Source organism: Penicillium cosmopolitanum (assembly GCF_028827165.1).
Source record: "Penicillium cosmopolitanum strain IBT 29677 chromosome Unknown utg000006l:49.0-5199605.0:1.0-5204138.0, whole genome shotgun sequence".
NCBI classification, from domain to species: Eukaryota; Fungi; Ascomycota; class Eurotiomycetes; order Eurotiales; family Aspergillaceae; genus Penicillium; species Penicillium cosmopolitanum.
Window position 1 is genome coordinate 1,870,486 of NW_026622676.1, and position 22,733 is coordinate 1,893,218.

At 49.3% G+C, this 22,733-nt stretch overlaps 9 protein-coding genes across 9 annotated transcripts; 4 read left to right on the forward strand and 5 right to left on the reverse strand.

The window, feature by feature from the left end:
- Positions 1-526: 526 nt before the first annotated feature.
- On the reverse strand, positions 527-1,698 carry N7509_005249 (uncharacterized protein; the record flags this gene model as incomplete). Its single annotated transcript, XM_056629886.1, has 3 exons — positions 527-1,037; positions 1,098-1,202; positions 1,346-1,698. 3 exons carry the CDS (start codon positions 1,696-1,698, stop codon positions 527-529), a joined length of 969 nt encoding a protein of 322 aa, XP_056489188.1.
- Positions 1,699-2,178: 480 nt separating this feature from the next.
- On the forward strand, positions 2,179-3,336 carry N7509_005250 (uncharacterized protein; the record flags this gene model as incomplete). Its single annotated transcript, XM_056629887.1, has 4 exons — positions 2,179-2,670; positions 2,762-2,817; positions 2,881-3,028; positions 3,097-3,336. The coding sequence occupies 4 exons, from the start codon at positions 2,179-2,181 to the stop codon at positions 3,334-3,336; spliced, it is 936 nt and encodes a 311-aa protein (XP_056489189.1).
- Positions 3,337-4,646: 1,310 nt separating this feature from the next.
- On the reverse strand, positions 4,647-5,760 carry N7509_005251 (translation initiation factor eIF1; the record flags this gene model as incomplete). The annotated part of the gene is made up of 5 exons (XM_056629888.1): positions 4,647-4,692; positions 4,761-4,894; positions 4,979-5,071; positions 5,175-5,249; positions 5,496-5,760. The coding sequence occupies 5 exons, from the start codon at positions 5,758-5,760 to the stop codon at positions 4,678-4,680; spliced, it is 582 nt and encodes a 193-aa protein (XP_056489190.1). The 3' UTR covers positions 4,647-4,677.
- A 346-nt stretch (positions 5,761-6,106) lies between these two features.
- On the reverse strand, positions 6,107-6,912 carry N7509_005252 (uncharacterized protein; the record flags this gene model as incomplete). Its single annotated transcript, XM_056629889.1, has 7 exons — positions 6,107-6,172; positions 6,238-6,254; positions 6,316-6,413; positions 6,563-6,579; positions 6,654-6,688; positions 6,775-6,825; positions 6,876-6,912. The coding sequence occupies 7 exons, from the start codon at positions 6,910-6,912 to the stop codon at positions 6,107-6,109; spliced, it is 321 nt and encodes a 106-aa protein (XP_056489191.1).
- A 361-nt stretch (positions 6,913-7,273) lies between these two features.
- Positions 7,274-7,471, forward strand: N7509_005253 (uncharacterized protein; the record flags this gene model as incomplete). Its single annotated transcript, XM_056629890.1, has 1 exon — positions 7,274-7,471. One exon carries the CDS (start codon positions 7,274-7,276, stop codon positions 7,469-7,471), a length of 198 nt encoding a protein of 65 aa, XP_056489192.1.
- Positions 7,472-8,830: 1,359 nt separating this feature from the next.
- On the forward strand, positions 8,831-13,849 carry N7509_005254 (mediator of RNA polymerase II transcription subunit 12; the record flags this gene model as incomplete). Its single annotated transcript, XM_056629891.1, has 6 exons — positions 8,831-9,404; positions 9,464-9,811; positions 9,849-10,267; positions 10,327-10,962; positions 11,019-11,323; positions 11,380-13,849. 6 exons carry the CDS (start codon positions 8,831-8,833, stop codon positions 13,847-13,849), a joined length of 4,752 nt encoding a protein of 1,583 aa, XP_056489193.1.
- Positions 13,850-15,471: 1,622 nt separating this feature from the next.
- On the reverse strand, positions 15,472-15,766 carry N7509_005255 (uncharacterized protein; the record flags this gene model as incomplete). The annotated part of the gene is made up of 2 exons (XM_056629892.1): positions 15,472-15,490; positions 15,564-15,766. The coding sequence occupies 2 exons, from the start codon at positions 15,764-15,766 to the stop codon at positions 15,472-15,474; spliced, it is 222 nt and encodes a 73-aa protein (XP_056489194.1).
- Positions 15,767-17,198: 1,432 nt separating this feature from the next.
- N7509_005256 (glycoside hydrolase family 28 protein) lies at positions 17,199-18,480 on the forward strand (the record flags this gene model as incomplete). The annotated part of the gene is made up of 4 exons (XM_056629893.1): positions 17,199-17,453; positions 17,521-17,824; positions 17,931-17,944; positions 18,022-18,480. 4 exons carry the CDS (start codon positions 17,199-17,201, stop codon positions 18,478-18,480), a joined length of 1,032 nt encoding a protein of 343 aa, XP_056489195.1.
- A 491-nt stretch (positions 18,481-18,971) lies between these two features.
- On the reverse strand, positions 18,972-21,370 carry N7509_005257 (uncharacterized protein; the record flags this gene model as incomplete). Its single annotated transcript, XM_056629894.1, has 5 exons — positions 18,972-20,588; positions 20,660-20,857; positions 20,895-20,993; positions 21,053-21,185; positions 21,240-21,370. 5 exons carry the CDS (start codon positions 21,368-21,370, stop codon positions 18,972-18,974), a joined length of 2,178 nt encoding a protein of 725 aa, XP_056489196.1.
- Positions 21,371-22,733: the final 1,363 nt, after the last annotated feature.

Consider the following 22,733-nt stretch of genomic DNA (forward strand, 5'->3'; position numbering starts at 1 on the left):
CCTCTGCCTGCTTGACTTGACTTGACTTGACTGACTTTGTACTACACTAATTTGGTGTCTACGTCTCCCTGTACATATACATCATGTTGGCTTTAGCATTTTGCTTGATTTTTGAATTCCCATGAGTTTTATCTCCCTCGAACCTTATACTGGTAACTAGTAGTAATCTGTATTTTTGGTTGGATACGTGAAGGCGCGGCTGAGCTTTTCTTCGAGATCTTGCTTTCTACCTTATTGCTTAGCAGTACTAGTACTTCATTGGACGTAAGAATGCTGTCCAAGCTGGTCAGCTGCTTACTAGTATTTGAACAACTGGCCAGTGATACAGAGAGTTAAATGAGTAGAAAAAAGGCTGATATAAGCGGGAGGGATGCTATTGTACATTGAAAAAAAGTAAATGGCTCTATATCACAAATTTGCCCCCGGCGAGGGGGTCACCGATTCAACGGAGAGTTGGCGTCAAAAAAACAGAACAGTTCAGCATTCAGTTTCTCTTCACAGGACCAAGGAGATGCGCGAATCGAATTTATTTCATAAAATCCTTCATAGCATCAAGTCTCTCCAACGCCGTCATACCCGGGGCAAAGGAAGGATCATGCCAAATCTGCTCCATAGTCGTAGGCTTAGTATTCCCCCAAACGCGCCAACCAGCATCCTTTCCGTTCCAGATAAGTTGCTGAATAACGACGTACTCGGTAACATCCTGCTCCTTTGCCGGCTGCTGCTGCTGCTGGGCGGCAGCAACGTTCTTCGAGGCCTTGGCCGCCAGTTGGAAAGGCGCGGTGTTGACCTTTGTCATTGATTGGCGGGATGAGACGCGCAGGACGATCTGGCGGATGCCGGATTTGGGGACCTCGGGGAGTTGGGTGGCGCGGTCTGAGAGGACGCGGATGCCGGTGAAGTAGGTGTTGGGTTGGCGGAGCCATTTGATTAGGTTCCAGGTTACTACTTCGGTTGGGCGGCGGGCTTCGATTTGGGAGATGAGTTTTGTGGAGAGGCCGTCGCAGGTTATTTGCTTGAGTTTGGGGATGTCGCCGCTTTTTTTGGTCGTTAGTTTTTGCTGTGAGGGTGGGAGGGGGAGGCTTTGCTATGCTTACCTGGCGAAAAGGGTGTACATGTTTTTGTATAGGGAGGTTGCGATCTTTCGACGCTCTGTCAGAAGGAGGGGATAGTTGTTGTCCTTCTTGGTATAGATGATCAAGCTGGTCGATGTTAGTTGCCGTTGTCTTGAAGGGCCGATTGACTCTACTACTCGGGGAGGTCTTTTCATGACCTCCTCCCACCGAGACCTGCTATGGCATGCCAGGTGGGAGTAGAACCAGCAGGAAAGAAAGATAGGGCTCACCTCATGAAATTCTGGAACCATGCCTTAATCCAGGTCCACTCCATTTGGAGCCGATCCCGCGGCGTGTCGAAAACCGAAGGCAAATCCCTCCACAGTGGGCGGACGAAGGTTCCCGGTAACAATCCAATATCATTCGGTAGTTGATTTGCGAGAAGGTCCTTTGACCGAACCTTCATCGAGGGCTGGGACGCGGTGCGCGGGCTGAAGTTTTGCGTCTTGAAAGCCCACCGTTGCGACGTCTGCGAGAAAGACCGGCATTGCGGCGCGCCAGGGGCGTAGGGTCGGGCATTATTCAGGGCCGACTGTGTAATCGAGAGAGTCTTGCCCGCGGGCGAACGAAGTGAGGACGCCATGGCGAACAGCGAGGGACTGAGCGGATTGCGTCGGGGAAATAAGTGTCTCGAGATTGGCCGAGAGAATAAAAACCGGAGTCACGTGTAGATCTCCGCGATATGGCAAGGTTGCTGTGTCGAGACCCTTCCAAACACTCCACCCAATTCTCTCTCTTTTTATTTTATTTTGTTGCCCGGTCTTCGGATCGCTTAGGGGTAGCTTTTTTTTATCTACTACAGAGTACCCTCCGCATATCCCCGAGAAAGGGACATTCGCTCTGTACACGTTTTCTCGAAAATCTATTGATCAGGGGAGACCCGGCCCAAATCAACCCTACTCGAACAACGTCCCGTTCTCAACGAGCCCAACCAGTTCAGACATAAAACGAAACAATCGAGATATTCTCGCGGGAACTCCAAAGAGTCCAAAACGAACCCACACCGACTTGCGCGCCGGCCGCATATGCCGCGATTCTTCGTCAAGGCTGGCTCCTCGACGGAATGCGTCTCCTCCGCCATACGCTCCTCCCGCTAAGTCGCCTCACAAGCCAGACCCTAGATCTCTCTCAAACGCACACACTTCCTGAACTACTCCGACCCACGGCAGCAGTGCCCGCGGTCCAATTCATGAAAGAAGTGACTTCAACAGCGCCGCCCGCTGTCCCGCCCTCCCCGACCTCCTCGACTTCCCACACCCCACTCGGCAGCGATGCTGGACATGCTGCTCCTTCACCGCTTCACCCGCGGGTGGCTGTCATACTGGGGGTCGACCGCAAATGGTACATCCCTCTGTTGGTCTGTCGGGCAATGAGCACAGTACCTTCCGCGTGGTGGGGGCTGCGATGCGCCTTCACCTTTTTGGCGGAGCTCTTGCATATTCGGCCCGGCATGGGACGCGAAGGGTGGGCGGCGGTGATCGTAGGGAGCGTGGGACAGGAGTGGGATGTTGAGAGGAGGTTTCGCGTTACTGAAGTTGCTTTGGCTATTATGTGGGTAAGTAAAGAGATGGCACGCGATCTAAAGTTGCAACCGTGACTTTTTTTTCTCTTGGGCTAAACACCAGTGATGCTGACTTTCTCGCTAGTGCTGTGCATCCGCATATCTATCTTATTTCTTTGCAGATTGTATGATGTCTCGATGGTAAGTTTCGCTCGCCCTTTCATTCGCTATCATCCACTTGACTTACGTTCTCTCCACTTCCAGGCTTTTGAATTACACACCTCCAGCGGTTGTCATCCGCCTTTTGACAACGAATGGATTGATTGCATACATTACTTCCTGGGTCCTTTATCTCTCCGGCGCATCCTCCGACCCCAGGCTCCTCCTACCAGCCTGGATATCCATTACCACTGTACGTGCTTTTCTTGCCCATGCATACTGCCAAATTGATTGTAGTACAGTGACTAACCTTTTCACCAGAGCTTAACCTTCGTCTACCACGCCACCCAAAATCATGCTACGATAAAACGAGAAACAGCAGCATCCTTACTGGTCGTCTCGGTAGCCAGTTTCCTCAGCATGTCCTCGCTGCTCTTACAACTACATCTCACCCGCGAGAACGAGCCTGAAGTCCCCATCTTCGTGATCACCCAGAAACTCTGGGACTGGGCGGTGGCAATCTTCCTGCGTATGCGAGTCGCAGATCCCGCAGAACTTTGACGATACCTTCATTGCCGTTTCCACTGTCCCGCTTTTCATTTCATTTCTCTTCTTTTTCCTCTTGTTCTGCGTTTTTTTTTCTCTCTCCTTGCTGGGGTCTACCTTTTACATATCTTTCTCCCTCAGACACCCCTTCCCCCCAAAATCAATCGATACCAACGGGCCTCAGCGTTTCCGCGAAGAAATCGGGCCGAATTGTACATCTCGGAATTGTCATTTTCTTTTTCTGGAGTGGGTGCATAGCATGAATTGTGTTAGGGCTCTGCTTTTTTCTTTCTTTGTGACAATGTACACACCGATCTTTGACAGATCTTATCTACTTACTTTCTGACTTCCCCAACATATCTACTAGTGTACATCGCAAGAATGCAAATGTAGAAAACTTCAACGTCCCAACCTCGGAAGAATAATGCATGCCAGCAACCTGAACTCGAATACGCGGCGCACCAACGTTCAAGCTCGAAGTTGACGGCTGCTAGTACTATTACATTGCGAATCGCATCACATCGCCCTTGGGTCACAGCTTTTGGAACCTACTACTGTTGCCGGATATCAATACTATTAGTAGTCTCCCATACAGAAAGACTGGAATGGCAAGTTCGATCTACATCTACATATACTCTACAAGAGAAATGGGCATAGTATCCTAGCGATTCAATTCCATGTTTCCGATTAGCAGCTATGGCAAGGAATGCAGAACATGGAAGAAAAGACCAGGGAAAAGGAAAAGGAAGACGGTAAAGACCGATCAGACGAGCACATGCAGAAAAGTCATGAAAAGCTCAACCAACCCTTCCTCTCGAAACCCTAAAGACCCGGAGCTTCTCATCATGCAAGACGCAGTGTCCCGTCGGAAAAGCAAAAGGAATGGAAAAGAATAAAGGATAAAGAATAAGATAGAGAATAAAAGAAATAAAAGCACACGCGCGCAAACAAATGAAGAGTTAAAAAACGCATCGTCTGTCTATGCAGATATGGGTATCTACCAACGCCTCGTTCCGTCATGGATCCCGTTCTGTGGAAAAGAAACACTAATGATAATGTCGAATATGAGAGAGGAACAAAACAACAACCCCGATTTCCGGCCGATCATGCTGGGACCGTATCGCTGGAAATCCAGAGGGAAAAGCGGGGGGGTTAACTCATATCGACAATGGCCCAAGTCTACTAAGCCGGGCTCAGAGTGGTGAAGGGCAGAAAGCAACAGACATTTGACCGACTGGGTGGGCCGGCTGTGCGCACGGCCGGCGGTTAGGGGATACATCGCATGCTTCCTATCCAACCGCTCACGGGGCAACATAGACTGGGAAGAAGGGACCGGAACAAGGCATGGCGATGTGTTTAGAAACCGTGGACCTGGTTGGAATGTTAGTATTGAGGGGGTTTGGGGACTATGGGGAATAGTTTTTGTCAAAGAGACGTACCTTGATGGTCTTGGCATCAAGCTCGAGGCCTTCCTTCTTGTCGGTCAAGAACTCCTGAACATCCTTACGCTGATCTCCTTGCAGCTGAATCACCTCACCCATCTCGGTGTCGGAAACAATGGTGCCATTGCAGGCTGGAAGAGAGTAGAGTTAGATATTGTTTCGTTCCTCGCAAACCATGGTTGGCGATGAGGGGGAGGGGTGAAAGGAATACGTACCGAACTTCTTCTTGATGACCTTCAGAATCTTCTTCTGGTCAAACTTCTTTGGAAGACCCTGAACAGTGGTCAGAGTCTTACGACCATTGCGCTCTGTAGTATATATAGTTAGCACGTGCTCGATCTCCAAGTAAACACGGGGCCTGTGTCGTAGTGGGGTTCGGCTAGGAGAGGAAGACGAAGTAAAGAAACGTACGCTGAATCCGGATATGGATGTAATTCTGAGACTGTTTAGTCTCGCCGGTGTCTTCGTCAGCTTCGGCGAAGGGGTCTGTTGAAAAAAAGAAATGTGTCAGCCGCAGTCCAGTACAAAACTTTACCCCGCCACAACGATCGACGAGGGGAGAGCAGGGCGATGCAACCCTCACAATCACTCCAAGGACACGAAACCAGAAGAGAGAATGTATTCAAGTTGCATGCACTACTGCATCAAGACCGCTCGAGGGTGGTGTTGAGGCAGGTACAGTATGCAGGCGTGAAGTGGGAGGAGGGGGGGGCAGGTGGCGACCTAACTTACCGAAGGTCTTGAGGTTTTCGATGGACATAAACTCGGCCTTTTGTCGTAAACGACTCTTGAAATCGGTGTTGGTAAAGAGAGCGAGGGGGGGAGATTCAGTATCTCTGGAAGATGAGCGATCGAGAGCGTGTGTGGGGAAGACGAAGGTGGTCTGGTGTTTGAGGGAAGAATCAGAGGGAAAGGCTGAGTTGACTAGCCTTTTGTGACGGGGCACGCGGGAAGGCGGTGTGTGACTAAGCACCCACTGAACCGTGAATAGCTGCATGCGATAGTGATTGTTCTGGTTATACTAGCGAGGTTTAGTTTAACTAGTAACTAGTATTTACATAAAGGATAGATAGTGAACAGTACAGTACAGTATTGCTTCAATTAAACTAATCGCTAGAGTGCTAGAACATTTTGAGTGGTAGCATGGTCCGATTACCCTGAATCCACTCATTATTGGTACAGCATGAGTCAACCACCGTACAACCACCATTTTACTGGACGGGCAGTGCAGTTGTGACCTCTCGACGACATTTACAGCCGTCTCACCCCAGTCGCATGCATTATAGGAATTGACGACGAGACACGTTGGTATTGAGGTATTGGTATCATTGAGGTTCGGAGGTTTAGGCGGGGGCCGGAGCAGCGACGCCGCCCTTGGCCTGAGGAGGCAGGAACATGGGGAAGTAAGTCTGCGGATAGAGTCAGATAAAAAAGCATGATCAGGGATTTGGCGGATAGTGGCGAAACGACGTACAACGACCAGCGCCATCACTAGAAACACAGAGAATGGTTAGTATGCGGTGACCTCAGCGCGGGCAGGGTGTATACGAACAGGACATCATGACCGACATGTAAGCCGGTGTGGAGGCATTCTTCTTCTGCTCGGGCGACTCGGACAGCCAGGACTGGAGGGAGAAGACGAACGACACCCTGTAGCTGTGTCAGAAAAGGTCGGATCCAACGGAACTCTGGGGAGGGTATCTTGAACCCACCATCCAATCATCCTTTAGAGCGGACATTTTTGTTAACGGCGCGATACTATTTGATGATAATTTCTTCGAATGCGCCGCTCAGCTTACCTGTTGCGCGTGAACATCTAGAATGTGTCAGCTCACTGCTTCACTAACCTCGGAACTCCAGCCATCATCGCATTATCGGGGAATAACATACCGCTGCCATCGGCATAGTGCTCGACATGGTACCTGCTGCTATATCAGAATAGGCGCTCACATGGTGCCAGGCCCAATGTTGGCGGGGGAGGAGGGCGTAGAATGATGTTGGGGTGGCGTACTGGACATATCGGCCTCGCTGGTGCTCTTAGGCGGGTCGACATAGGGGATCGCTGGTGCCGCGTCAGTATTCAGTAGATGGAGATGAAGGAATTCGACTGACCGAGATCCGCCCGTCGCATATCCTTGGTTGACGACATCTTGCTGTGCGGAGTGGAAGATAGGAGAAAGGACAGAATGGAATGGCCGCTAAGGCCCAAGAAGGCGAAGGCGCTCCCCGAAGGCGCGACCTTTGGGGAAATGTGGCCTGAGGCAGACTCCGGAGTTCTACATATCGGGTCAATTGATGGGCTTCTACAAAATGTCATCCATAGATGATAAAAACAGATCTACTAAACACAAAGACACTACAGTTACAAAATCTTTGTTCTACATAGATAAAATAAAGTCCGACATTTCGCGGCAGGGAACAGACAGGCCCGAGCCGTCGGTGAGGTATATTTGATCACCGCATACTTGCAGGGCGACCCGCCCAAACCAGGGGACGATCTCACTTCCGAAATGGTCGGTGAGACGTTTGCCAGATGTGCTGCAGATCGAGATGCTGTCTGGATTGGCCTGGTCGCACACGCATCCGACCTCCTTGCATCCTGCAAGCACGGCATCGCATCTTTCATGGCCAACCCAACCGGGCCTCTCCGACGGGGGAAGGTCCTCGCCATTTACCGATCACCAGTCATTGTTGCAGCAATGGGATAACCCGAGGCAGCTCAGCCCAGCCCAGCCAGCCCCAAGCAGTGGCAGAGTGCAGCGTGCAGAGTGCTTGATGGTACGACCACGACCACGACCCACACCGAGTTCGGAAAAAAACCCAGCTGATACGATCCCAGCGATGCAGCCATCCGACAGTGGGCCGATAGTGCGGAATGTGGACGCCTCGGAGTCCGTTCAGCGGCGCGGGTTTGGTGCCGAACGGATTGGATGGGGGGCAAATAGGTAAAAGGAAAGAAATGGTCAGGCCCAACCGAGAGAGCACTGACCACTACAATCCTGCAGATTGATCAGATTTTATCATGTCTATCAAGTCCAGCCGCGGCTGGGCACGGGGGGAGAAATGGGGAGTTGATTCCGTGTGGACAAACCCCCTTGTGAAGATCAAATGGGCCAATTCAGGAAGGGAGATGCGACGGCAATATGATTTTGGGCCAAGCCGCTGTCATGGATAGCCGACGGAAAATGCTAAACAAAGGATTCCGCAGGGAACAAGTAGGCTCAGGCTCAGCCTGTTCCGAGGTTGATGGAAAGGGGAGAAGAAGGGGGGGGAGGAAGTACTAGTAGTACTAGTAGTGATACCAAGTTTGAGACTGTACATATTATTGATTCTGTGCTCCATATCTGTAGTACGGAGTGGACAGATTAGATTATACTCTCCGTAAACCGGTTAAAAGGGGCCAATGGGTCCGGGAAGTGGTCTGGATAGAATACGAGTGCCCTACTCTATACATACTCCATACTGTACATACTCACATGGGAAGGTATAGCCAGTATATACTAGTAGTAGTATTCAAGTTTACTCTCTAACACTAACAACATCCATTTCATCTGCCTTCCTTGACTACCGGGATCATACAATCCCAATCCAAAACCCACACCACGCCACGCATCGCAGGGTTTGTGGAGGAAGACTGATTCCGTCGATCCGGTGGACCCCCCGGAGGAGGACGGCTGATTTGAGCCGACTTACGTTATCCTCATCAACATCTCCGATAACGCCTTTCTTCCTCTCTCCTCTCCCTCACTTTGCTGTTTGCTGTATACCAGAATTCAAAAAAAGAAAAGAAGCATTGGACGCGTTCCTATTGCCCGCTCGGGCCCCCGCAATCGCCTATCACACCTCGTGAACACCGCATGTCGTGAGCTGTGATTTGGACCGATCGACCTCGCATTTGCATCAATCGATATCCCCGACTCTCCTCCCGCCCCCCCAGTCGCCTAGTCGCCCTCTTATGGTCTTACGTCGCCTATACCCTCTCACCCTTCCCTCGTTCGTCCAATATTTAGCGGAACAAATCGAATGATTCACATAAACCCCTTCGGACGAGACACCATGAACCTAAGATGATCCCCCATTCCTCTGCCGGCGGCCAATCATGGGGCCACCCGATGCGCTCGCTGAACGGTGGCCCTGCTCGGGCTGATCAGGCATCAGTGCCTGGTCAGTCCGATAATTCAGTCGAATCGTCGCAACAATCATCCCGCCAGCCCGTCGCTATCGACTTGACCGGTGGCGGGTCCGAATCGCAAGACAGAGAACCGCCGCCGAAACGACCGCGACTCGATGTATCTGGGACGTCAAATTTAGGTGAAACCGGAACAGCAGTCAATAGCACGGAAACAAAAAATACACCGGGGAGCGCCGGTTCGCGAACGCAGCTCAACTGGCGCGGCCGGCCGCTGTGGTCGTTCCAGGCCGTCATGTCGGAAATTCCGGGCAGCGAGAGTAGAGCCGACGGTACATCTTCGAAGCCCTCATCGCCGCCTCCATTACCTGCTCAACCATGGAGCAATGTCCCTGCAGACCGTTCGCGAAATGCGGGTACACAAACTGCAGAGGACGTGCCCGACACCAAGGTCCAAACAACACCCTATCGCATCCAAGTCCCTTCCGTGGCTCCGAAAATCAAAGGCGAGAGTAAGTTGATCGACGGGCTTTCATAAACTCTGTCAAAATGGCTAACATATGATCTTTAGAAGTTGCCGACTTCGCGTCGTGGACAGGGAATCATCCGGAAGATATCCTCAACGAACAAACCGCCAAACAAGGGTACTATGATCGAACCCAAGTCTCTCAGAACGAGTCAAACACGGCCCGCCCCGCACTATATACCCAGTTCAAACACCGCGCTGGCCTGCAAATGCTTTCATCCGTATTTTCGGCTGTTATGGAGATGCGACAAAACTACAATACCGTCAATACCCCGTCAAACTTCAAGCCTCCACCACGAGTCACGCTCACCGACAATAAGCGAGAAGCCTGGCTCCGAGACCTTGCCAACTCATCTGTCCCGTTGCGACGACTCAGTCGAACCATCCCACACGGTATCCGTGGCAAAGTTCTTCTCGATCAGTGTCTCAGGCAAATGGATTCCGGTCGCACGAGCCGTTTGGCTTGCGAAATGCGTGGGCGCCAACGAAATTCGAGCCTTTAAAAGAAAGGGCACCAGTGGTGCTCTGGCCGTGGGGTTGGAGGCAAAGTGGGTACGAGATTGGACCTCCAATGTACAACAGTTTGTGGAGGGTGTTTTTAGCTCCCCAAAGTCTTTGAACTGGAAAAGCAAGATGACTTATGCTGTTGGATTGACTGCCCGTTTGTTCTTTGAGAACCTTTTGGACCACGACAATTTCCTTGAATGGTTTCTTTCATCCTTTGAAGCAGCCTCCCTCGCCACGGTTCCTGTTTGGCTATTGATGCTTGGCATTTACTGGAACAATATCATGCGGTACCGACGACGGGGACGACAATTGGCCGAAATATTGCTTCAAAAACTCCGACAGGTGAGTCTAATTTGATATCATTCCTGCCTTGTGCAGTCAACACTGACCATAAATTATAGACTTCTGAAGTCAAGATCAGTACCCTCCAGCCTCTTGTGGATCGATTGTCTCGTTTCATCACAAAGCTGGCCCGTGAACATACCTCATCCATGATCTTGCCTAATTCCTGGGACTTGTACAAATCCCAGGTGTCATCATGTCTTGATTTGGAACAGAAAGCAGATCGAATCCTTTTTCAAAGCCTTTCAGAGCGCAATGCACGAGTGCAACGGCCACGGCAATCGAAACAGGCCGCACGAGGCTCGCCCCAGCAACGTATTATCCGACTTCTGGACTCAATCCTCTCTACAAGGGACATCTCAGCTGTATCATCTGCCTGCCTGGACGCAGTAAGCAACAGAGCTGTTTTGGTCTCAAAGCTATTAGAATGGCTCGCCACACCATTCCGTCATGGTATTTGTCGAGTCTATATAGGAGTTCGCCTTTTGCGAAAGTGGAAAGCTGCTGGAGTCGATGTTGATGACCATATACTCGCCTTTCTTACGCGGACGGGAAGCTCCAAAAAGCTCAACATGGACAATATTTACCACGCCGTATCCGAGCTTGTCAGGTCACAGACTTTCTCGGTTGGCCGATATCTTCAGTGGTTGATGGCAAAGGGAATCACGAACTTCGCTTCCAGCGAACGGGGAACGGTAAGTGTCAAGCAGGCCCACGATAGTTGCGCTCCTCGAAGCTAATTCTTTCAAAGGTCCACGATCTGCCATGCGATGTTGGATTGATCGTTCAACTTCCTGTTGGTCGACTTCCGGAGCATGTCAGTAACTTGCGCGGCACTCTCTTGACACGCATGGGAATCTCTGCCTCGGAAGAGACTGCAATGACCGCAAGTGTCAAAGATCTAATCTCTCGTCGTCTTCCAGCCATTTTCGATGCGCCAATGGACGCAAAGGAATCGCTTGAAGTCTTACCCGCGAAACTGAGTTGGGCTGTGAAAGCCGAAGTCTGCCAATGGCTACGTCGCACGATAGCCGATTACACGCGTGACGCCACCCAGTAAGTTTTTTCCTCGACCTCTTTCTCGCTTTCAATAATACCAACATCGTTACTAGCTCAAGTTTACGAACTGCCTTCTCTAGCGAGAAGGTGCCATCCATCTCTGCCGTTTCACCGAACGAATTCTACATCATCCGTGACATCCTGGAGAATTTTGGTGATATTTCTATGCTTGCGGACATATTGAGAATTACGTCGAGCTCCGAAGACCACACTGTTCTTGCATCGATCGCCGACACTACAAACTGCCACTTCGACTCTCTGTGTGCGATTGGCGCAACCGCCGACCTATTCCGAAAGGTTGTAGATGCATATGCCGGGTTGAAGCGGTTCGGTATCCCGAATTTGGACCTTATGTTTTCTCTGATAGAATTGGGCATGCGCATCCCGAACGAGCTAAACACCATTGCCATTCTACGCCAAGACCTCTCCCGCATGGAGAACCGTTCCATTGTGGCCGCATCGTCGCCGGTATCTGACCATATTCCCGATTCACTTGGAGATGCAGATCCTCTGTTCCGCGAAAAGCTCGACCACTTCCTTTCATCTGGTAATATCATGGATGAGCCTACTCTTGACAGCATATTCAACACGTTGACAAAGCACTTGGAATCTGGTAATGACGATGCGAAGCTATCGGCAAACGACACATGCCGATATTTGGCGCAACTCCGATCATTCCAGCCGAAACATTTTGATGGGATCCTCGCCCGTTGGGTTTGTAGCCATCTGCGGGCGCCTGATCGCTGTACACTACTTCGTATCCTTCCACCTCTCATTGGAGTTGGGTGTGTCACTATTCGGTCATTTTTGTCCCTTGTGAAAAGGATCTCCTACTCCGCCAAGTCCATCCCCAATGCAGCGAGTCTTCCGGCGGATCTTGTCGCGCTTCTTGTTTCTCGCGCGGAGGATGATGGGTACCTTGATCTGGTCTCCTACCGGTTTCGACTTGCACAACAAGAGTTCCTCTCGAAGGACTCTGACCAGGCTCTTGGAATTGCCTGCAGTGCCGCTGCGGCTCTTGATGCGTCAGACTCGACCCCAGTCGTCCAACGTATCAAGCTGGAAAGCTCGATGGTCACGCTGTTGCACGAGCTCCTGGTCCGAAATCCTGCATGTTCGGATCAGAAATGCGTGCAGAAGCTCCTAAGTCAACATCCAGCGGCGCTCGCTTTGCTGCAAAAAGCGCTCGATATCGTACTGGATGTTGACTTTGAAAAGCGTTCATCGAGTGTGGAAGCAACCACCTCAGCGACCCATGATAGCTCTATAGCGAATCGTGGTTCAGTCGTCTCCGAGGTCGAGAAACTTGCCAGTACAACGGACGACTTCTCGCTGCCATTCTGCCAACTGAAGCTTCAGGTTCTCTTTAATGCCGACTCTGGACACGAGTCCCGAGACAAGTTTGTAGATGCGATGTTCAAAACCGTTGTGGCAGATTCTCGTTCCCAGAAGCTTCATTGGGTTGATCTCGTTTCTCTTATGAACCCAGACGCCGTTCGCCAAATTCGCGAGCGCGCCGAAAAGGAATTCTTCGCCGTGCCACTTCTTGAGGAAGCGACCGAGTCTCCTTCGTCTCCACAAAAAAGCATGGGCACTCTTCAAACAGCCAAGTTGTATCTCACTATTATCGAGCAGCTTGCCGGCAGTATCCCCGAGACAGGAACCCCAGCTGTTGCTTCGGCTATCGTGGAAAAGATGGACACTTTGCTCCAGAAGATTCTGACAATGCAGCCCAGCTCCCACAACAATGTTAGAAGGCGACCTGCGACCTCTCCCAGCCAAGAACGGACCTACTTCGAGCGATCCCTCGCCTTTTGGTTCTCCGCGCTCTTGCGCATGGTTGTTCTTCACCGCGCTTCATTCATGCAACCTTCCCCGACTCTGAAAATCGGTTCTCCCCAAGAACAAACTCGACTGTTGACGTCGATATTCTGCGTCGCGCTCTCTCGTCTTCCCGGTGAAGTTCTACGCCACTTCCCAGGGGCGGACTATTTCCCCCATCCAGGCGCCTCCGAGAACCACAGCCCTTGCCCGGGAATTCTGTTGCAGACCCATGCCTTGGACGTGGCCGCCTCCCTGATCGATGTGTTCCCAGACGAGGTTCGTCTCCAATGTGGCCGCTTTCTCAAAGATAAATGTCCACCTTTCGTCCCACTCCAAAACGACACCCGCTTCTCCTACCTTCTTGGACCCACATCCGATTCTTCCTCTTCTGCTGCGCTGCAGTCGGCTTCAGCTCCATCTCCAGCGGCATCGGCATCAACTCCTACTCAATCATATCCCAACTACCCTACCGTTGCCACGTATCAACAATCACCAGCACCGCCATCTGGCCCTTCGAACGGACTCGCCGAAAGCTCCAAATGTACGGTCAACCGGTTGCGTCTTGACTATCGTGGCCGGATAGGCGCTCCGTACCCAATTCGCTCCTGGGAACTATTGGAGGATGCAGCACCGTTTGTTGGAGCCAACGACACTGCTGTGAGCCTGAGTTATTTTGATGCCAGACGTGTCCGAGCCTAAAACCGAACCTTGAGCTCAGCATACATCAACTCACCCCCTCTCTCTTTCTCCTTCATCTCGCCATTTCATTTCCAACTTTTCTGCCGATACCCCCTTTTTTTCTCATTAACTCCGATACCTCTCTTGTCTTATTCATGCCATGTTCAATTTGCATTTCGGAGCGCGAAGCCAAATCGGAACATCTCTTCACTTGCATCCTCTCTACTAGCATTGTCGCATATTTCTCATTATCATTACAGCAAAGCATTTGCGGGTCCATGAAAAATCCAATTATTATGACAATGAACACATTCCATGATGCTTGTTGCTTTGATTTCCGGGTCGTTCAAGCTTTTTTCCCCGTTCTTTTATCCTTCTCTGCCTTTTTGTCTAATTCATAGCTTATTTTTATTGCGCAATTTTGGCGCTCGTATGTGCCTGGGAGGAACAAGTTCACGTTTGCATTTTGCATTCTTGTACATATATTACTGCGTTTCTATCCCGGGTCCTGGCGTTGTCTCGGTATCAGACCAATGTGTCAAATTTCCATCTTGTGATATCTTTTTTTCTGGATCGGAAACTGTCGTTTCTTAGCCCAATACCCAAGTTTTTGTATGTCAACTATCTAGGAGATTACCCCCCCCCCCTCCCGCCCCGAATGAATCAGTCAGAATCAGTCAAAGTATTCAAGATATCCTCTTTCCAACCCCCTTACCTACTAGTAGGTAATGCTGTACATTCCACAATGTCATTTTATTTTCCGGCGCCCACCAAGTTACTAAGTACTAGTATGCCTAAGGTAGAAGTTACTGTAGCTGAAACATTGGCTCGATTGCAGCTATGGAGCGTTGTTATTGGACGTAAGCTATGTAAGCTATAGGCACACCTGTCATTGTAACTACTATGCGGGAACCATATTCATCAGACGGAGTGCTTCGGTTGCATGCTTGCGCAGTCTCTCGATCTCGAGTTCGAGCACTTCATTTCTATTTCGATTTATTGGTAAATTTGTCCCGAAAAGATCACGGAACCGAATAGCGATTCTGGGGTTATCTGGAGGACTCGGGGATGGAAATATTGTCTGCGCAAATTCCGGAAATTAGTATGTAAACCACTAATCAAAAAAGCCTCCAGGGTTCTTGAACTTACCTCACGCTGTTGAAGTTCAGGTAAACCCTGCCGACCTGTCATCCATACTTCTATATCTCCAGACACACGGTCCTTTGAAACAGATCATCCTGTATGAGGTGGATTGTGTGACCGAGGTACTTTTCTCCACTTTATGATAAGAGCTGTTTTGATGATATTGCTCCCGCCCAGGAGAAGTAATCTCATATCTCGGTCTATATTTCTTCTTGATTCGGACCATCCTGTCTCAATAACTAAGGTTGGAAGGCTTTGTCCTTCAACTCGGAGAAAAAGATCAGGTTCCTTCCTGGACCCACGGTGGATACCCGTCATCTCCAGTGCTGTGTTAGCCTCAGGGTTCTCAGAAAGGGGAACCATAAATGGCTTACTTGTTCCGACTCGAGTACATAATTGGTCTTCCTCATCACGAGTAAGATCCCCAGATAGTACCCAGTCTACAATGTGCTTGAAGACCCAGCCCTGGTGGCAATCATGAATTTCTGTTGGTTTTGTTTTTACTCTAAGGATTTGATTCTGCAAGTCAAGAGTTTTCCTAGAATTATGAGCAAATTCCTAAGACCAGATAGAGGATTCTTCTGGGACTTACCGGGCTGATATTCTCTCGTCAAGGAAATCAAAAAGGGCTTGCCCTATATCAGGAGGTACACCTGTAAAGTTGAGGTCATGGTTTCCTTTCTCGGACACAAGAGTGAAAATCTGATTCTCGAGATCGTTTTCGTCGAGCCACGCGAAAGGAACAGTTGTTGTATAGGAATCAGAGACTGGAGCAAAAGCAGAGGAGTCAGACATGGTAAAGAGAAGAAGGAGCGAAATAAGAAAGAGAGGGAAGAAGGAAAGTTAGAGGTACGTAAGAAGAAGAAAAGAGAAGTAAACAAGGAAGGAGCAGAGGAAAGCAAGACGAAAGCAAGACGAAATTAAGAGGAGTACTAGTATTCTAAGAAAGAAGCATTCTGAGAAAGAAGCCTTCCTAGGTTCTAAGGTTCCAAGGTCCAAGGTTCCAAGATTCCACAACAGCTGACCGTCAAATACTGACGTACCCTTAGGGTTCAGTTTATTTTAAAGAAAAGGAGAGAAGTTCAGGCTTACTATTACTCTTATTATTATTCTCACCATCCCGCCTGCCGGAATTTTGTAATACAGCAAAAATATAGTCATGCCGACAATATTGTCTCCAATATAGTATTTTGAAACAAAGTATTCATATGACACCATCTTTTCTAATACTATATTAAAGAGAATATTATTAGTATACCTAGGTAATTGTATTTATTCGTGGCTATTGTATTCTACTAACCATTACTACTAACTAGTATTTACATTCGCAAAGCAACGCGTGCTCCCAAAACAAACCCTAGAGATTAGCAAAACATAGAGATCGAAGTTGGCAAAACCTAGAAATCTAAGTTATTAAGTAAAAGGTGAGGATATTTGGAAGTTTCAGAAGGTTGAGGATATTTGTAAACCTTGGGCACTCTTAGCTTCTAGGTCCTGAAGCTTCCCTTAATTCTGATGGTGGCCTGGATATCTCCCATTGGGGCGATTTAGTGTATAGTAATAGTCAAGTCGCACATGCAAGGATGCACAGAATCGCATGGAAGGAAACAGAGCGTCGATCAGAAAGGGGGCATTTTGATACCATTTGATACACTGTCGGATCTCTTGGTACCTGCAGCATCTCTGGGCCTTTGCTCCGTCCATCTTAGTCCGACCTATGACCACCAAGTTACTACGAGTAAGTACTAGCCTGAGTAACTATATTAGACCCCCACTTAGGGCTACTATGTCTTTCTCCGAAACAACTCCGCCCAAGGCTCCAGTGTGGCCAGAAACTACTTTCCACCGGGGGAACATGACTATTCCCAATGGGGATATCACTCCGCAGGGCTGACCACTTGGTTTGAGACTGAAACAAAAGTGATGAACCCAGGCTCATCAAGCATTTAAAGCTAGTCGTCACATTGTCCAAGCTCGACACCACATTGGAGGAAATTTTATTGGTCAGTATCCACTCAGAGCTCCGAAGAATCCGAGCAATATACGAACCAAATGAACAAGTCCCTGATCTAGTCCTATTCAAGTTTGATTCTAGAAGATGTCGACTTCCTCAACAGCCGCAACGAAAAGCTATAAAATGGTTCCGCTCGCGCGCCATCTATTCCTGCTTGAAATCATCGATTAATTCACTACATTCTTTTAATACACTCTTTTAACCATATTCACCATGGTTCCCAGCCTCAAGCTTTGCCTCGTCGCCCTTCTCGGCGCAGCCTCTGTCCAAGCTGCCCCGGCATCTGACATTGTGCCTACTACCGCCTCCGCGCTGGAACGCCGGGCGTCTAGTTGCACCTTCACCGGCTCCAAGGGCGCCGCCTCCGCTATCAAGGCCAAGAAGTCCTGCTCGACCATCACTCTGAACAATGTCGCCGTCCCCGCCGGAACGACCCTCGATCTCACTGGACTGAACAAGGGAACAAAGGTACGGCATAAGCAAGACTCTGTGTATCCTGTAAATTTCCCCAGCTAACCTATTCGTATTCTTCCAGGTCATCTTCGAAGGCGAAACCACCTTCGGATACAAGGAATGGTCCGGACCCCTTGTCTCCGTCTCCGGAACCGACATCACCGTTTCAGGTGCCTCTGGCGCCGTCCTGAACGGCGACGGTGCCCGCTGGTGGGACGGAAAGGGCACGAACGGCGGCAAGACGAAGCCCAAGTTCTTCTACGCTCACAAGATGATCAACTCCAACATCCAGAATCTGAAGGTCAAGAACTCGCCTGTGCAGGTTTTCAGCATCAACGGTGCTAGCGAGCTCACCCTGAACAAAATCACCATTGACAATGCCGATGGTGATAGCAAGGGGGGGTCACAACACTGATGCTTTCGATGTCGGTTCTAGCACTGGTGTCTATATTACCAATCCTACTGTTCACAACCAGGACGATTGCTTGGCAGTTAACTCCGGCAAGGTGAGTTGCATTCAGGCTTTAGATTTGATTTTTTGCATTCGACCAGGATATGTTTGGCTAACTGTCTTTATTCGTAGAACATTCATTTCACTGGTGCTACTTGCACTGGCGGACACGGTATCTCCATCGGTTCCGTCGGCGGACGCTCAGACAACACCGTCGACACCGTCAACATCGAAAACTGCAGCATCAGCAACTCGCAGAACGGTGTTCGCGTCAAGACCGTCTACGGCGAGACCGGCAGCGTCAAGGGCGTCACCTACAAGGACATCACTCTTTCCGGCATCACCAAGTACGGCGTCGTCATTGAGCAGGATTACAAGAATGGCAGCCCGACTGGTACCCCCACCAACGGTGTCCCCATTACCGGCCTCACTCTGAACAACGTCAAGGGTACCGTTTCTAGCAGCGCGACTAATGTGTATGTTCTGTGTGCTTCTGGCGCTTGCTCTGGCTGGAACTGGAGCGGTGTTAGTGTTAAGGGTGGAAATACTAGCAGCAAGTGCAAGAACGTGCCTAGCAGTGCTAGCTGCTAAGTTTCCGCGGTTTAGTAAATCGTTGGCGAGATGAGGGGGATGGTGTTTCTTTCTTATACTTATACTTTTTATTACATACTTTTGGGGATAGAGAGAGAGAGCGTAGTATACAGAGCGTGGTATACTATCGTGGATAAATTTTAGGAACAGCAATTTGAATTGATTTGCATTGCGTTGTTTCACAGACATACATGATTTATTTCGTACAGGTAGTAGACAAGCAAACATTGTAACTTCAAAACAAAGGGATAAATAAAGATCCAAAATTATTAGACGGAAAAGCAACAAAGAGGACTAGTACAGACATATCCAAGCGAGCTATTAGCACAAAGTTCATTAACAAATAATAAAAACAGCAAAAGACACAACTCGTAAATCATCATAAACCAAATTAACAAGCGATAGCCAAAAATAAAAAGCTCCCCTATCAGAAATATCGACAATCTGTAAATTAAAAACCGGAAAACCCTCTTAACGAAGAAAAATGTCCCCTAGGCACCTACCAGCGTAGAGGTTTGCGAGGAAGAGGACGATGAAGATGAAGATGAAGAGACCGATTCGTCATCGTCATCACCCTCACCATCACAATCGCCATCAACACCGTGCTTCTTCATATCTCTCTGTCCGTACTCTTCCTCAAGCTCCCTGATAGCAGCATCCACTATGCTTTCATTCACGTCCATGTTTCTCTCGAGAACTATTTGTCTCACGTATTCGCTAACAGGGGGAATGATGGATCCAGGCGAGTTGCCGCCATTGGCTGTCGGGCTAGAGCTAGAATCCCGAGAAATTGGGGAGTTTTCTGGTGGGATGGGTGTCTCATTTTCAGTCGGGGATTGTTCCTCGTTTGTGAGATCCCCTTCTTCGGCGTCTGAGTGGTGGTGGTTTCCGTTCTGTTTGGGCTGAATTGTAGCATCTGTACTTGGCGTGGGGCATTCAGCGAACTCTACAGGATCCTCTGGCTTGGCTTGGACTTCTTCGGGCTCTGTCCCTTCCTTTTTGTCAGAATCTAGTGCTCCATCGGATCCATTCTCAGCGTGTGACTTGTCTCTGTCCGGTTTGGGATCATCGGTAGTAGCCGCCGCCGTCTTCTGCTCAGGTTCATTCTCTGGAGCTGAATTTTGTGCTGGTTCTTTGGGCGCATCAGTCTTCTCCGGTGCCTGAGTTTGATTGTTCACCGGCGGGACTACCGGCTGTGGTGGCTGTGGTGGATGGTATGGAGGAGCGGCGTTGTTGTACGGCTGAGCCATGTAGGGCATATTCATATTTGGTCCAGGTGGTGGGACGAAATACCCCGGACCCTGAGGGTAGTATTGCTCCTGTCCAAACTGTTGGGGATACTGTCCATTCATTTGGTCACCCTGAGGCATGTATTGAGGGTAATAACCATTTTGTGGTGGCGGAGGCTGTTGATAGCCGTTGGGGTACATCGGGCGGGGATTGTTGTATGTCGGAGTGCTGACTATATAAGGACCATTATAATATCCAGGATTATATCCTCCGTTGCCCATATGTTGTTGGTTATTGTATCCATTTACATCGCCGTTATTTCCGACATTAGGCGCAGGGCCTTTGTATGTGTTGTTTGGCGGGGGACCATTGTACATATTGTTCGGGGGGGCGTTGTACATATTGTTTTGCGGAGGACCGTTGTACATGTTGTTTGGTGGAGGGTTGCCGTATGTTCTGGCTGGCGGAGCATAGTTCGATTGGCCTGGAACAAATACAGGAGCTCCCGGTGCCATCCTGGACGGCGTGGGTTGATTCAGAGCCGATGGGTTGTATGGGCCACCATATGGCTGGAAGGGGTCAGGATATTGATTAAAATCCTGCGAATACTGGCTCTGATAATCCTGAGATGAGTTGGACTGATGACTCCCGCGTCGGCTAGGGTCACGAGAAAATCTTCTTTCAAATCCTCGACCATTGCCTCCATAGTTAACAGGGCCATTGCGGTGATGTCCATGTCCGTTGTATCGTCCGCGCTCATGAGCAGCTTGAGATGGATGGGGCTTGTGTGGCTCTGGGCCCGGTGTACCGCCGTTGGAAAATGGGTTTCCCTCGTACTGGGTCTTCTTTAAAAGGTATTTGGAATCTCTCACGAAATTCTAGAAAGTTGTGAGCAATAGGGCAGAGAAACACGGGATGGAAGATGGGGAAAAGCTCAAATTGCACACACCTTTACCGCGTCGTTGTAATCCTCAACAAATGTAAATGTAGCTAGACAAGTCGCAGTGCTATCGCTGGACAGCGGTGGATTTTTATCGAGGCACATTCCCTCAAGAGGGCCCGATGGCCCAAGGACTTTCCTGGCTTCCTCTTCAGTGATAGGAGCACCGGATTGAAGTGATAGGCGTGCAGTTCCTGGGATAGTTAGCTTTGTGGTTACAAAGATGTGTGAAGGGTGCACTAACGTTGTCCTTTGGCTCGCTCGACTCTAGAGTTCGCCCATTCAAATGTATAGGGCGACCTTGAGCGTCACGGTCAAGGACCTTTTGGGCATCTTCTACTCTCTATAGTTGTAGAGTTAGCGTCAGTCTCAATCCTTAAATGAGCAGGTTGCACCACAAACCTCAAACTGTACAAAGGCCCCATGTAAGGCTGTTCCTTTGTCGATCTTGACCTTAGCGTAACATTTCCCAAACACGCCGAAATCCTGCTCTATTTCTCTTTCCTGTTGCTCTTTATGGGTTTTTGAGCAAAGGCTATAATAAGGTTAGTGTATTGAACTTGGGGTTTCGAGAATATCTGAAACTTACTTTCCGATGAAGAGACAAGCATCAGGAGGGAAAATGCCCTGAGCGTTCTTCGATGATGGCGGTTCTCTTAAGCGACTTTGTTGCCTAGGATGTATGTTGTTGTCGTTGGGAGCCATGGCGTGTTCGGTCATATTGAGTGGATTCCCAAGGTTATAAGTGAGCTTTGTTGTTAGTATATCAAAGGTATAGCAATCGCCTGGTAAACAGCAAAGGCACATATACTATCAGGCGTGAAAGAATGTATGAGTGAGAGAGGTAAAAGAAGAATCTCCTCCATTTTAGTCGTGCAGACTTTTCCCGCACACCTTTTCAGCTCCGACGACACTTTTGGCATACTGTGAGAACCAAGCCTACATTGGAACCGCCCTGTAGGGACGTGGTCAACCACGGCTTAGCCATGGGGTTGCAACCACCAGTCGCTACTATTCCAACTGTAACCAAGCTTTGGAGATGCCATGCAAACCATGAGAAGCCTAGTAGGTACCTAGGTAGAAATCCTGCCAGTTATTCTATGGTATTTTCCGACCCCGTGTTGGGTCCCTACTCTGGGTACATCGGCCGATGTAACGAGACAGGCAGTTAATAATTCCACTAAGCTTGTGATTCAGATGCAACTTATAAATTTCTCATGTTAGTTTTAACTTAGATCATACATCGACTAGATTCATCTTTGTTTGGGGAGGGGAGCTTTGGGATGACGCCTGCCATACGTACTATACTATCTCTGGAGGGCTCGATCAGGGCTCGGGCCCATCAACAGGCCAGACCTAGACATCTGTATAGCCTAAGGCTGGAATTACCCCATGACTCAGGTCTAAGGTCTGAACCAGGGCTTAATATGGGGGAGATCATACAGAAAGTCAAACCCAAACCCACAATTTTCAGGACTTTTCAGGATCTCTACTTGTACCACGGCCCTGAATACTTGAAATGTCGGCTCCGTGTAATGTCTCAGTCTTACCAGGGGTAATTTCTATCTTCTGGTAAATTACTGGTAAATTACTGTAGTCTCTGGCTGGATTCCCCAACATACTGTACCACCGGCGAGAGCCTCTCCTCGTACGTTTCATAGTCATTCCCGTACAACTTCGTGGCCCGACATCAGGACCTTTCTTGTACTTCTCTCAAAAAAAGGTACGCTTGAATCTTAGAGACTTTGTAGTTCTCTATAATTTGGGGAATATCATCACAGTGGTATCTCATAGATGCTCTGGTACCTCGGTCCCATCCGGTAGAGCCTAGCGGTATAGGACTTGAAGCCATACGTAGAGCCGCTTTGGAGATTCCGACCCTACTTTGAATATAACTTTGCTGTATTCATTACATAAATGCAGAATGGTTGATACTCCTCCATTCTAGCCCTAATTCTCCAACATATACTAAGGCATCCATGGGGTTGCCGCGAGTCTATCTTATCGCGGATGATCGGCGCCCGGCCCTTCCAACCTTCGCTCCTCACGCCACCGCATCTTTAACCTCACAACTCCGCGCTCA